The 15225-nt window shown below is 44.6% G+C and overlaps 1 protein-coding gene across 6 annotated transcripts in view; it reads left to right on the top strand.

Moving 5' to 3' along the window:
• Positions 1-15225, top strand: part of ACACA (acetyl-CoA carboxylase alpha) — a 270148-nt gene that overhangs the window by 96401 nt on the left and 158522 nt on the right. For all 6 annotated transcript variants that reach the window (XM_026710272.2, XM_026710270.2, XM_026710271.2 and 3 more), the window contains one exon: positions 5660-5778. In XM_026710272.2, coding sequence (XP_026566057.1) covers positions 5660-5778 — 119 coding nt within the window. The remainder of the gene's footprint in view (positions 1-5659; positions 5779-15225) is intronic.

The following is a 15225-nucleotide window of genomic DNA, read 5'->3' as shown; positions in this document are numbered from 1 at the left end:
CTTTTTTAATTGGAAGGAAAGCTTGTGTTTGCTTCAAAGGCTTCCATCCGGGGATCCAGGCGAAAACCACATCATTAAACCAAACTTGCCCAAAGATCCTGTATCACCAGTTTTGCCCTACAACTGTCACCGATAGTCTAGCAGGAAAAGATCGATTCCCCCACCCCCAAAGCTTTTTTGAGAATACAGGTTGTCCTCAATTTACGGCCACAATTGAGCCCAAAATTTATGTTGCTAAGTGAGACATTTGTTAAATGAGTTTTGTCCCCTTTTACAACTTTTCTTGCCGCAGTTGTTAAGTGAATCCCCTGCAGTTGATAAGTTAGTAACCTGGTTGTTAAGTGAATCCGTCTTCCCCATTGACTTTGTTTGTCAGAAGGTCGCAAAAGGGGATCACATGACCCCCCCGGGACACTGCAGCCGTCATAAATGTGAGTCAGTTGCCAAGTCTCTGACTTTGGATCACATGAGCATGGGGATGCTGCAAAGGTCGTAACTGAAAAACCGGTTATGTCACTTTTTCAGTGCCATTGTAACTTTGAACAATCCCTAAATGAACTGTTGTAAGTCGAGAACTACTTGTATATGTTCGTTTAGTTTTCGAGACAGCCCCTCAACTGATATTTTCAAGTCATTTGCGCATAGCTACTAGCTTTTAAAAAGAATGATTTACTTAGTGATTGGTCCAAAGTCACACAGCTGGCTTTTCTGCCTAAGGCGGGTCTAGAACTCTCAGCCTCCTGGTGATTGGTCCAAAGTCACACAGCTGGCTTTCATGCCTAAGGAGGGACTAGAACTCTCAGCCTCCTGATGATTGGTCCAAAGTCACACAGCTGGCTTTCATGCCTAAGGCGGGTCTAGAACTCTCAGCCTCCTGGTGATTGGTCCAAAGTCACACAGCTGGCTTTCATGCCTAAGGAGGGACTAGATCTCTCAATCTCCTGGTGATTGGTCTAAAGTCACACAGCTGGCTTTGATGCCTAAGGCTGGACTAGAACTCAGCCTCCTGGTGATTGGTCCAAAGTCACACAGCTGGCTTTGATGCCTAAGGCGGGACTAGAATTCTCAGTCTTCTGGTGATTGGTCCAAAGTTATACAACTGGCTTTCGTGCCTGAGGCGGAACTAGAACTCACAGCCATCTATTTTCTAGCCAGATGCCTTAATCCCTAGAAAAATAGCATATTATGGCCTGTAGATGTCCAGTTGAAAAAAACAGAAGCTTATAAAATGTAGAGAAAGTACTTTCATCCCTTGAAAGGAATTACCTGGGCATCACTGCCCTTGAAGGAACATAAGATCTTTTCCGAGGTGACCTTTTGGTGCGACACAATGAAATTAAGAGGGAAGAAGGAAGCGTGTGACAGGTGGGGGGGAGAGAGGGTTCAAGGCAACTCAGCATTAAATTAGTGACTAGAATTTCCCTGTTCAGGCTCTTTCTCAAATCACCTTTCCCTCTTTTGTCACACTCCACCTCTCGGCTGTCATCACCACATCTTTTAGCAGCAGGTTCTCCAGTCTCAGTAGCTTGAGGTGTGAAGAAGTCTTCCCCTTTGTCTGCTTTTCTTTGTACAGCACACAACCACACGGCCAGCTGAGTGTAAGATGTACGGCTGACTTGAAAAGCCCTCAAAAGGGAGCCAAAAAACTTTCTTGAGGGCAAAGATATTGGCCGTTGAAATAGCTGACAGTTGCCTTCGGTTGTGAAGACACCATGCTTAATGAGAACTGCCATACAGGTAGTCCTTGTCATACAGCCACAATTGGGAGCGTCATCACTTGAGACTTTCAAGAAGAGATTGGACGGCCATTTGTCAGAAATGGTGGAGGGTCTCCTGCTTGGGTAGGGGGTTGGACTAGATGACCTACAAGGTCCCTTCGAACACTGATTATCTGTTATCTGAGCCCAAAATTTCTGTTAGCTAACTGAGATATTGGCTAAGTGAATTTTGCTCCATTTGGCGGATTTTCTTTCCACAGTTGTTAAGTGAATCCATGCAGTTAATGTCAGCTTTGGAAGCCATATTGAGATTCGATGCTCCCACGCTGCCACAGTTGGCTCTGAGGAAGTAAGAGGGAGGAATTCATTTGAGTATATCTAATTAGACAAAATAAAATTCTTTTATTTGGTTCAAGGTCACTGAGTGTGGCGTATAATGAAATGGGAATCTTCCTTTAGGACAGACGGTGATTGGACCATGTGCTGTGGTGATGGCTAAGCGGGGATGGATTTGTAGTTTTGACTTTTGCAAGGAAGCCTGGAATGTTCGGTTTCATGTTTCCACAGATGTGCTAGTTACTATCCAAATAAAGGTACCTTTGTGTGATGACCCCGAGTGGGGATACAAAACAAACACAGTCACAAAAAAAAGGTGAAGCCTCTTTTATTCCTTCAATTTGCTTCCAAGCTCTGAATATTCTTGACGGAAAACAAAAAACTCCCCCACAAACAGTTATAAGAAGAATGAAAAAAAAGCAACACAAACCAGGCAAGATAAGGGCTGGAGGATGTCCACAGATAACACACACTGGGAAGGACGCCAAACTCAGAGAGGAACAATAAACTAGAGACATTTCCACGCTTTGTTTCCAGCACTCACCCGTATGCATGTCCGACCTCTTATTCAGTTGTCACAGCTGCAGCCCATGAAGAGGATCAAGGCCCTCTCCTCCCGAGTAGACCACATCTCTCCCTTATCCTCTCTTCCTTGCCCTAGGATGGATAGGGGATGGGCCTGGGTCCGCCTCTGACTGCTCAGCTGGCCTCTGCCCTTCCCCAGCCTCCTCCCCAACCTCCGGAGCCACAATTCCACTCCCTGTCGGCTGTTCCTCCTCTCCCTCAGAGTCCGTCTCCATCTGGGGCATGACACTTTGAGATAATATCTGTCTTGGAGTTATTGATTGGAATGGAGGTTTGCGGGAATGCTGACCGCTAAGTTAGTAACATGGTTGCTAAGTGAATCTGGCTTCCTTATTGACTTTGCTTGTCAGAAGGTCGCCAGCGGCGGCCACATGTCCCCTGGGCATAGCAACCGTCATAAATATGAGTCGGTTGCCAAGAGTCTGAATTTTGATCACTTGACCATGGAGATGCTGCAATGGTCGTAAGTGTGCAAATTGGCCACAAGTAACTTTTTTCAGTGCTGTTGTAACTTGGAACGGTCACTAAATGAGCAGTTGTAAATCGAAGACTACCTGTATTACCAATTCAGTCAGAATGGTCCTTCCCAACCCTTTTCCTTCCTCATCTAAATAGCTTATCAAAAAGTCCTTTTTACAGAATCATTTTTTCTGTGCCGTTGTAACTAAATGAACTGTGGCAAGTCGAGGACTGCCTGTGGTAGGGAGTTAAAGGGATGGATTAGGAGCGGGCAGATCCAGTTTAACAGAAAAATAACAGAATAACAGAATTGGGATGGGCTCTTGGAGGTCTTCTAGTCCAACAGAGGCAATCACATGACCCTGCAACAGTCAATAAATATGGTACTAGCCGAGTGTCCAAATTTTGATCATATGACCATGGGGATGCAGCAGTGGTCGCATGTGTGAAAAATGGTCATTAGTCACTTTTTTTGGTGCCATTGTAACTTTGAATGGCCACTAAATGAATTGTATGTTGAGTGTCAGGATTCCAGCAATTGCTCTAATTAAATCATGATTCTTGAGCCAAACTTCAAAAAACTTTGAAGGATTTATTATGAGACAACATGCCAGCACTGCCCTGTATGAAGCCAACTCTGGCACACATAATTTACAGTCACCTGTTTCTCCCCTCCCCCCTGGGTGTCCCATAAACCAGATTCTCCAACTGAGCACGTTCACAGGCTGGGTGTCATCATTCGAGTTCTCCAATTAAATATATTCATGGGCAAAAGCCCTGGTAGTTTAGTTACAATTTTTTAAAGATAAGAGTTGGAATGTACTTTCGGTTTCAAACTGCTGCTGCATTGCTCTTCCAGATTTTCTTCTCCCCCACCCCCCACCCCCCCATTTATGGCAACTATTAAAATAGGCATAGGAGTGTTTTATGAGTTGACATTGAGAACTATCTGTATTGTAAGGCTATGTTAAGAGAAGCTTGCGATGGTGGGAGATTTGTATTTTTATACAAATCTCCCACCGTCTGCTATATAGCCTGAGAAACTAGGCGGGGTCTCTAATGTGCCTCTCGCCCTATCCACTGTCTAGCTGTGGGTTACTCTGTCTTTTATCTGACTGTTACTTAGGCAGCAATTCTTACCCCCTCGTCCTTCAAGGTCATTCCTATATACAAAGGATTTCCAAACTTCCAAATTGGCTGGGGAATCCTGGGAGTTGAAGTCCACAAGTCTTAAAATGGCCAAGTTTGGAAACCTCTGCTAGATAGATATCATTACAACTGATGTGCTTTAAGCTGGGTCTAACTCTCCCAACCAGCAAGAAGGACAAGATGGTGTTGTGGCCCAACAGCAGCCAGAGGAGCTGGCAGCAGATTCAGTCAGTGAGAAGGTTGGAGAGGAACATGAGCCAGTCCTGGAGTCTGGGGAAGGCTTTGATGAGACAGAGATGGAGCCAGGGTGGTCGGACAGTAATCAGCTGCCTTCAGAGTTGGACATCAGTGAGGCAGAAGAGCAGCTGGAGCCTGTTCCCAGTGTGCACATGCACAGAGTTGCTAGAAGAAGGGAACAGCTGAGGAACACAGGCTGACTTGGGAGTGAATGGTGAATAGCCCCTCCCACAAGTGAATAAGTGAATGGCCCCTCCCATAGGGAATAAAAGAGGAGCGAAAGGGGAGTGGGGCTTTGCAGGAGACAATTAATTCATTCCAGCATGCTTGCCAAGTCTGAAAGATATCGGCCTGGGCGCTTTCCAAGCCTGATAAAGGTCTGTAATTGGGAACTATCTTGAAAGACTGTTGGCCGGGGCTTGGATGGAGAGGAAATTAAATAAAAGGGGTTTATCGGGACGAGGACTCAGCTTCGTGCTGTTTGGGGAAGCCTGGTCAGAACAGATGTTTGAACACCCATGTTCAATGTGTCAACTCATCCCAATGCCGGGGGAATCCCTTGGATACTCTGGCATTGGGATGAGTTGACACAAGTTGGCTCTGGCATCCACCCCCATTCAAATCATGTGAAGGGGTAGCCCTTCCACTTGATTAAATATTGAGTTGTCTCCTGTGCCACCTTGAATCGAGGATTCGCTGCCCCTCATAATGGGTTTGGCCCCCTATGACCACAGGGTCTGGGGCTCACAAGGTAGGGGCCTCAGGGTTGATCCCACCACAGGTTTTAAGAGGCTACTATGGAATACCGGGTGTATTTTCCCTAACAGTCGGGGCAACTTCAGTTGCACCGCGCCTGGGTTGATGACCTTTATTTACTATGGGGAAAGGTCCCATGAACTTTGACCCCAACTTCGTACTAGGGAGCCTTAACCTCAAGTATTTGGTGAAGAGCTAGACCTTCTCCCCCACCTGGAATGGCCTTTGTGGGGCCCAGTGTTTGTCTGCCTGTCTCTTGTAGCTCTGGGCCGCTTTTGCCAGAGCCTTTTTGACATCCTCCCCAGTTGCTTTCAGTGTTGACATCCAACCGGTCAAGCTGACTGAGGAGGGTGGATCCCTTAGATACTCAGGCATTGGGATGAGTTGACACAACAGACATGCTTCCTTTTCCACCCCAGGTGTATGTTCGGAGGGCATACATCGCCTACGAGCTGAACAGCGTCCAACATCGCCAGCTGAAAGACAACACATGTGTGGTGGAATTCCAGTTTATGCTCCCGACTTCACATCCAAACAGGTTAGACTTTAAAATGCAGGTATTTCTAAGGGATTTGGAAGAAGGGGCAAAGGGGAGGAGGGTTTGAAAAGGGTGGGTTTCACCTGGTTTGGGGGTGGGGGGATAGGAAGTAAGAGTTTCAATCCCCTCTGTTACGTTGTGTTGTTGACTCCATGCTGAAAGCCGTGAGTTAGATGTGGCATTATTCCTGCTTGATAAAGGTCACCCCTCTGTCAGTGGTTTTTGAATGGTTTTATTTATTTATCTGAATTTATGAGTTGTCTTCTGCAGTGGACTCTCTTGTGTATGAAAGGCTCTTTATGTGCAGCTGCATGGCATAGAACAGAGAATTTCCCCCCGCATCATGATCAACATGTCCATCTGCTATGTCGTTGCTACTAGGCCTGTGCTGGTTGGACAGTATATATAGTTAGCTTGGGAATGAGAGCTGCCCCCTTAAGGGAAGGATTCATGGGAAATATAGCTAATGCCTTTTGGGAGATGTAGTTCATGTCACGTGGTTACATCTGTAATCCTGATTGGTCATTGAATTGACCTCTGGTTGGGCTGAGGGAGTTTTGGGCATTCTTACCTGGACCCCAGCATCGTGTTGGAGTCTTCCCTTTTACTATATTATTATGGGATGAAGATAACCAACTTTTCACACTATGAAGACGACAATGCAAAGATTGGACATTAGATGAATCTCAGCATAACTGTGAGTTATACCTTGAGGATGCCCGATATAATCCAATAAAGTAACTTTGTATGGAAGCCTTTGTAGTGGTGAACTGCTCATCCCAGGAGTTTGGGGAAGATAAAGTATCGCCTGGGACAAGAAAGTGAAAAGATGAGGTTTCTGGAACAGCTGACATCTGAATGTAGTTCCTTTAGCTGCAGAAACCCCGTGATGATCATTAGATTTTACTAATGATGGTTTGCAATTTCTTTCTACAGCAATCCACCCAGGTTGCTAAGGGGCTGCCTTAAAGTTTATACAAGTAGTCCTACGACTTACGAACACAGTTGAGCCCAAAATTTATGTGGCTAAGCGAGACAGTTAAGTGAGTTTGGCCCCATTTTATATGCCCTTTTTCCTGCCACGGTTATTAAGTGAATCACTGCAGTTAGGTGAATGACACGGTTGGTAAGTAAATCTGGCTTCCCCGTTTATTTTGCTCGTCAGAAGGTCACAAAAGAGGGGACCCATGATCCCGTCATAAATATGAGTCAGTGGCCAAGTGTCCGAATTTGAACTGAAGCACAGTTTACAGGTAGTCCTCAATGTTACGACCCTAATTGAGGTCAACATTTATGTGGCCAAGTGAAACATTTATTGAGTTTTGCCCAATTTTATGACTTTTCTTGCCACAGTTGTTGAGTGAATCACCGTGGTTGTTAAAGTTGGCTATTAAGTGAATCTGGCTTCCCCATTGACTTTGCTTGTCACAAAAAGGGACCCTGGGACACTGTAACCGTCATAAATATGAACTAGTTGCCAAGTGTCCAAATTTTGATCATGTGACTATGAGGCTGCTGCAATGGTTGTAAGCAGAGGGGGTCTTCAGCAGGTTCTGACCAGTTCTGGAGAACCGGTAGTGAAAATTTTGAGTAGTTTGGAGAACCAGCAAATATCACCTCTGACTGGCCCCGCCCCCATCTATTCTCTGCCTCCCATTGAGTCCCAGCTGATTGGTTGAGTCTTTTTTGGTTGGCCTGCACAGGAGAACAGAGCTGGAAAGCAGGTTAGTGGGGTGGGGAGGGAATGGAGATTTTGCAGTATCCTTTCCCTGCCACGCCCACCAAGCCACGCCCACAGAATCGGTAGGAAAACATTTTGAATCCCACCACTGGTTGTAAGTGTGAAAACAGTCATAAGTCACTTTTTTCAGTGCTGTTGTAACTTTGAACCAGAGGTGGTGAATTCAGCAGGTTCTGACCAGTTCTGGAGAACTGGTATCGGAAATTTTGAGAAGTTCAGAGAACCGGCAAATATCATATCTCTCTGGAGATTTTACAGTATCCTTCCTTTGCCATGCCCATCAAGCTACGCCCACAGAACCGGTAGTGAAAAAATTTGAATCCCACTACTGCTTTAAATGTTCATTAAATAAATGCTCGTAAACCGAGGACGACCTGTATTCTAATCTAATGCATCAGTGTATTGTGATCGAGGTGGCATGAATTAGATCTAATGGTAGTGGTGGGGAAAGCCTTTTTCCGATGCTTCTCTGCCCCCCTACATCCTTTAAACCGGCCTATCCCTGAGAAGCTAGTTTTCTATTTTCAGGGAGATATTTTGTTAAGCCCAAATAAACATTATGACCTGATTCTACTGGCTTGCAGTGAATAGTATAGTTTTCTTTTCCATAGTCTTCTCGCTGTGCCACTCATTCAGCTTTGTTGGCATGTATAGAACCGAGACTCGGACTTTACAAACAGGCACACTTTTTCCTTAAGTCTTTGCAGATGGTGGTTGAGCGACCGAGTAGCCTAGTGGTGAAGACGCTCGCCTCCCATTTGGAAGGTTGAGTGTTCAATCCTAGGTAGCAGCTTCTATTTCTCTCCTAGGGTGCAAAGAAAAAAAAATCTGCTGTGAACTCCATGCAGGTGTCGGGAAGGGCATTCAGCTAGTAAACGCTCAGTTCCATCCAGTCGCCTCAACTCTACCCTGAATTAAAGGATTACAGGGTCATAAAATAAATAGTTTTTTTTTGCAGATGGTGATTGAACATTTCCTTGATTCTTACAGAGCCAGACAGCATTTTTTTTTGTTTTAATCAAGAGAGGAGTAGACATTTCTTTGCATTTCTGTATGTGCTTTTCCTTCTTCTCTTTTCCCCTTGGAGGCATACTTGGTTAAATCTGAAGGGTGAGCTCCTTCTAAAAATGTCAACCCTTCAAGGTTGACCAGACTAGGAAACCAGGCAGGCAAACCAATACAGGTAGTCTTCAAATTGCAACTGTTAATTTAGTGACCATTCAAAGTTACAACAGCACTGAAAAAAGTTAGTTACAACCATTTTTCACACTTATGACCATTGCAGCATTCCCAGGGTCATGTGATCGGACTTCAGAGGCTCATATTTATGACGGTTGCAATGTCCCGGGGTTATGGGATCACCTTTTTTTGGAGCAAAATCATTGGGGAAGCCAGGTTCATTTAACAACCATGTTCCTAACTTAACCACTGCAGGGATTCACTGAACAACTGTGTCAAGAAAGCTCATAAAATGGGGGCAAAACTCATTTAACAAAGGTCTCGCTTAGCAGTGGAAACTTTGGCCTCAATTGTGCTCGTAAGTCGAGGACCCCCTATATAAGGGGAAGGAGAGGAACTTCGATTTGGCTTTCAAGATTCTGTCGTTTGATTCTTGAAAAATGGAATTCTGGCAGTTCTTTTTGAAGACCTTGGAAGGGCTGAAAAAAAAGTTTGAATTTCTGCTACAGAGTGGTGTAGAGAGCAGGGGATCCCCCAACCCCTGGTCCGTGGATCGCCACCGGGCTGTGACATGCCAGAAACAGGGCCAAGCAAACAAGCGAAGCCTCATCTGTGGGAGGCAGGCAGCCTGCGAAGCCGTGGCCCCTCCGGTCCACGGAAAAAAACTCTCTCCATGGAACCGGTCCATAGTGCCCCAAAGGTTGAGGGCCGCCGCTGTAGAGTACATCACTGTCTTGCTTGCTTCTGGCCACTAGATGTCGCTGTCGATCCACCGCTAGGAAGCCTACTCATACAGGAACCCAAACCAGCCCTCTTGAAAGGCATAGCCTTCTCCTTCTTTCCTTTGTTTCCCCAAATATCCTTTGCCTTTTATTCCGTCCTCCTCCTCCTCCTCCTCATTTAACGTTTGGGAGAATTGGTTGAGGAGGCCTGGACTCGCTTCATTGAGAATCCATCAGTACATCTCACGGAATGGGTTCGGGGGGCCCCCCCTCTCCCCTCCCGCTCTTCTTCCCTTTTCCTCCTCCTCTCTTCAAAAATCTGCTTTCACTTGAAATGAATGAGTCCTCAAAGCTCAGCTGCACAAAAAAAATCTCTCTGCAGTGATATAAATGGGCCATTGAATTTGGTCTCATCTGTTCTCTTCATCTCAACAATATTTGCAAATAATTGCATGCTATTTTGGAGGTCCGTCGGCAACCCAACTACACGCTCTTGGCCCCCCCCTCCCCTCCTCCTCCCCTCTTCCCATCCATTGATATCATTCCTCTCTCTCCTTTGGCCTCCCCCTCCCCCCATCCTCTTCTTCTCCCTGCTCTCCCCATTATTTACCGTAGAGGGGTTTTGATCCTCCCCAGCATCTAGATTATTGTGCAAAGCTAAGTTGGAAAATTCAAGTTCTGTTAAAGGATTGGCATCCAGCCTTTGTTAACCCCACTGGAGAGATGAGTTTTTCTTCATTCTTTTGTTAAAAAACGATCTGTTGCGGGCTTTCAAACGTTGGCTTAGGTCAGGTAATCCAAAGAAGGTGGGATCAACTCCGTATATTTCCCTCTGACATTGAATCTCTACGAAACCCTGAACTTGACAGATGTCTTAACGGAGGGGCTTTTGAAATTAGACTGAAATCTGATTTTTCAGAAGGTGGAGCAGATAATAAAAAGCCTGCAGGGCCAAAGACCAAGAAGTTACACTTAAAATCTTTGCCCCGTGGCTCTTCTAGAAAATAGTCTTTCAAACTCAGGAGCCTGAGCTGCTGTGAGTACCCCATCGTTAAGAAATTAAGAATGCATCTAGAAAGGCTAAATGATGCAAACGAGGCTTATTTGCAATAATAATAATAATAATAATAATAATAATAATAATAATAATAATAATAATTATTATTATTATTATTATTATTATTATTATTCTTACTGGGATCATTCTGCTTTGCTGGCTGCAAGGGGAGACCAGAGGAGTCTGTAGATCACCCCGATTGCTGGAAACGGTCCTGAGGTTTTTCACACAGATGCCAAGAATTCGTACCTTCTTGCCATTTTTGTTGTTGCTCTGTAGAGCTCTGGATTATTTAAAAAGTATTTTTTTATAGCTGCGGATTCTATTTTTTTAAAGGGGAAAAATGTGCTGGGATTCTCAAAACACAAAATCTTAAAACAACCTATTTGGGGAGTGTTGCCTATTCATTGCTTCTAGTGTGTGTTATTATTGGTTTTTTTAAAAAAATGGAAGTTTGAATATGGTCCATACAGGAAGTCCTTGACTTATGACCACAATTGTAATTTCTCTTGCTAAGCGGGCAGTGGTTAAGTGAGTTTTGCCCCATTTTACAACCTTAAACTTAAACCTTACACTCTTAAGCAAATCACTGCAGTTGTTAAGAGAATCATGCGGTCATTAAGCCAATCTGACTTCCCCCGTTGACTCTGCTTGTTGGAAGCCAGTGGGGAAGGTTACAAATGATGATCATGTGATCTTGAGATGGTGCAACCGTCATAAGTACATGCCAGTTGCCAAGCGCCTGAATTCTGATCACATGACCATGGGGATGTTACAACAGTTGCAACTCTGAAAACTGGTCATAAGTGACTTTTTCAGTGTCATTGTAACTTTCAAGCAAGCAGTCACTAAAATCAACCACATCCTGGACCGGTAATCCTTGATTTACGACAGTTTGTTTAGTGACTGTTCAAAGTTACAATGGCACTGAAAAATGTGACTTATGACCATTTTTCACAGTTACAGCCTTTGCAGCAGCCCCATCTTCACGTGATCTGAATTCAGATGCTTGGTGACTGGTTCCTATTTCTGACCATTGCTGTGTCTGGGGTTATATGATCCCCTTTTGCTACCTTCTGACAAGGAAAGTCAGTAGGGAAGCCAGGTTCATTTAGCAATTGGGTCACTCACTTAACAACTGCAGTGATTCACTTAACAACTGTTGTGGTTCACCGACAGCTATCAGGAGGACATTCCGGAGAAGCCTGTGTTGGGTATGAGTGAGAGCAGGATGATTCATGGAAGAGCAGCACAGGCGACTCGGGAGTAAGAATGCTAATTAATGGCCCCTCCCTCTAGGGAATATAAGCCTGGTTTCAAACTGGCTTTTGCCTTTGCAAAAGGCAAACATTAGAAGGAGTTAGTGTGGTGATTACAGACTCTGATTTATTGGACTAATTGGCTGCAAGTCATCTGTTATCTACAAAGAGGGTTATTTGTGGAATAAAGCCGTGAACGTTTCAGTTTTGGAGTTTATCTGTGTTTGCTTTTGGAAACTTCGGCTGGGTCAGAATAACAACTGGGTCAAGGTCGTAAAATGAGGCCAAACTCACTTGACAAATCTCTCACTTAACATAAATTTTGTACTCAACTTGTGGGCGCAAGTTGAGGACTACCCATAATAAACTGCTCCATTAGAGAGGCTAGGCTTTTTACTACCTTCGATCATCTCCCCACACCCTTATCAGCCCCTGCAATGGCCGCCTATGGAGATTCTCCTTGTTTCATCCCAAAGTATGGTGAAATAGAGATATCTTTGCACAGTTTCTCAACCTTTAGGATGGGTGTTAACTAAAAAATACTCCTTTGTCTTTTTAGTTGCCAGCAGAAAGGGAGTGGGGGAAAGCAGTGCATTCCTTAAATGCCTCAGATAATTGCTAGGCTGCTGAAGCTGTTGGCGCCCAAGATTATTACTGGAGGGGCATGATTGATGACTCTTGGCTATGGATGTGTCCCATTGGAGAATATACATCCAGGGGGTGGGGATCAGGATCAAGCGTGAAATGAATGATGTCTCTTAGAGATGGCTGCACCCAGGTAATGCCGGCATGGTCACTCCTAATAAATCAACTTTTTCTTACTCTGAGAGTTGCGGCTAGAGACTTATGATTTGAATGGGGGTGGATTTGCTGGAGCCCTGACAATGGGTGGACTTCAACCCCCATAATTCTCCAGCCAGATACCAATTACGGGTAGCCATTGACTTACAACAGTTCGTTTAGTGACCGTTCAAAGTCACCACGGCACTGAAAAAAGTGACTTATGACCATTTCTCACACTTCTGACCGTTACAGCATCCTCATGGTCACGTGATTAAAATTCAGACGCTTGGCAACTGACTCATATTTACGACGGTTGCGGTGTCCCGGGGTCACATGATAACCTTTTGCAACCTTCTGACGAAGCAAAGTCAGTCGGGAAGCCAGGTTCACTTAGCAACCATGCTACTAACTTAAAAATGACAGTGATCCACTTAACAATTTTGTTTAGCAACAGGAATTTTGGGCTCAGTTGGGAGTGGGGTCATAAGTCAAGGACTGGCTGTGATAGTTTGGTAGCCTAGAAAACCTTAAGAGGAGCCATCCCAGTCTTGAAACAGGTGCCAAACTCTGTTTTGAACAGCCCCTCAGTTGTACAATTTTATCAATTTTACAATTTTATCAATTTCTTTTTGACATGGTCTCTTCCCACTATTTTTCCGCTGTGTTAGAAAGTTTCTCAAAAGATGCTTTGAAGCTTGCATTTCTGACTTGGCCAATTTTGGAAAAGGATCTCCAAAAAAAATAATAATTGCTTTTTAAAAATGGGCTGTATTATAAAAATTAGACGGTGTGATTTAACGTCTCTCTCTTTGATCCTATTGTCCATTTGGCACAAATAACTTTTAATTAGCTTATTTGTGGGGAAAATTTTGAGCCCAAAAAAAAAATCTGTAGATGACACTCTGTGTTCCAGACTATCTTCAAGGGAGTTTGGGGGGGGAAGGCAGTCCCTAATTGGGAGACAGTGAGTTCTAGTCCTGCTTAAGCCATGAAAGCAGTCTGGGTGACTTTAGGCCAATCACCAGGAGATGGTGAATTCTAGTTCCACCTTAGGCATGAAAGATGAATGGCTAACTTTGGGCCAGTTACCAACAAACTGTAAGTTCTAGTTCTACCGAAGCCATGAAAACTGGCTGGATGACTTTGGGCCAACCCATTAGGAGACAGTGAGTTCTAGTCCCGATTAAACTATGAAAGCAGTCTGGGTGACCAATCACCAGGAAATTGTGAGTTGTAATCCATTCCAGTCTTGAAACAGGTACCAAACTCTGTTTTGAACAGCCCCTCAGTGGTACAATTTTATCAATTTCTTTTTTTACATGATCTCTTCCCACTATTTTCCCCCTGTGTTAGAAAGTTTCTCAAAAGATGCTTTGAAGCTTGCATTTCTGGCCTGGATTGTGATTGTACCTTAGGCGCGAAAGATGAATGGGTAACTTTGGGCCAATTGCCAGGAGACTGTGAGTTCTAGTCCCACTTTAGGCATGAAAGCCAGCTGGGTGACTTTGAGCCAGTAACGTTCAGCCCAACCTATCTCATAAGGTTTGTTGTTTTGAGGAAAATAGCACAAGGAAGAAAATATTATGCCCGTTTGCTACCTTGAGTATTTCTAAAAATAAAAAAGCAGGAAGGGGAGGAATGGATGGATGGATGGAAGATAAATAGACAGACAGACAGACAGACAAACAGGCAGGACAAGACTTTTATTATATGGAGAAGTACTTTTCCTGTCACTTGGCTTCAGATTCTGGAAGGACTAATGTCCTGTGTCCATGGAGATTCTTAGTCATCCAGGCCATGGTTCTCCCAAAGGTGCTTTTTCAAGAGGCAACTGGACTTCCTGGTTTTTATCTTTGAAAACATTTCGCTTTTCATCCAAGAAGCTTCTTCAACTCTGACTGGATGGTGGATGGATCCTTCCGTTCCCCTCCCTCCAGTCGGAGCTGAAGAAGCTTCTTGGATGAGAAGCGAAACACCTTCAAAGGAAAACCAGAAAGTCCAGTTGCCTTTTTTTTAAAAAGCACCTTTGGGACTACCATGCGTTGTCTCTTCCTTCCCTCCCGTTAGCATTTTCTCTGCTTCCCCACTCGAGACTAGGAGCAGATCTTAGCTGCACCTGGTGTTTGAACCGCGTAAATTACAACCGGATGTGCTCTGGAGACACCCTGGACCATGCGCTCCAACTGTGCAGCCTCCCAATCACCAATTCTTTCCACGCTGCTGATTCTTCTGAAAAGATTGTCCATTTGCTATCCTACCCGGGTTGCAAATGATACTCAGATGATGTCCCCTTGCTGTGGGGAGGAGGATGGGATGAGTTCATTATTTTCAAACTGACACATCAGAGCAGAAAGAGCAATGGAGAGGGGCCTGTGTTCATTTCACACGGAGGCCTGTGAATTATTCTCCTATTTGTTAGCAAATAGGAGAGAGAAGGAAGGTGTCAGCGTTCCAACTAGCAAACGCCAAACCAACAAACTCCGAGACAAGCATTTCCTCAAAGTTCATTTTTATTAGAGTTGTCATATTGGCACATCTGGGAAAACGCGAATCTGAGAGTTCTGGATTTTCCCTTCCCCAGAGAAATTCAAAGATCCATCCCCTGTGTCCATCAGTCCATCACATGGTCCAATCAAATCTTTGTCCCAACTAGAGACATCCTTCCAGTCCAACCCCTCCAGGTGCAGGGCCACATGTCCTTGACTT

The sequence above is a fragment of the Pseudonaja textilis genome, chromosome 1, assembly GCF_049901715.1.
Source record: "Pseudonaja textilis isolate UNSWEBS1 chromosome 1, rPseTex1.2, whole genome shotgun sequence".
Taxonomy (NCBI): domain Eukaryota; kingdom Metazoa; phylum Chordata; class Lepidosauria; order Squamata; family Elapidae; genus Pseudonaja; species Pseudonaja textilis.
The sequence above is the reverse complement of the archived record's forward strand: the minus strand, read 5'-3'. Positions and strand labels throughout refer to the sequence as shown.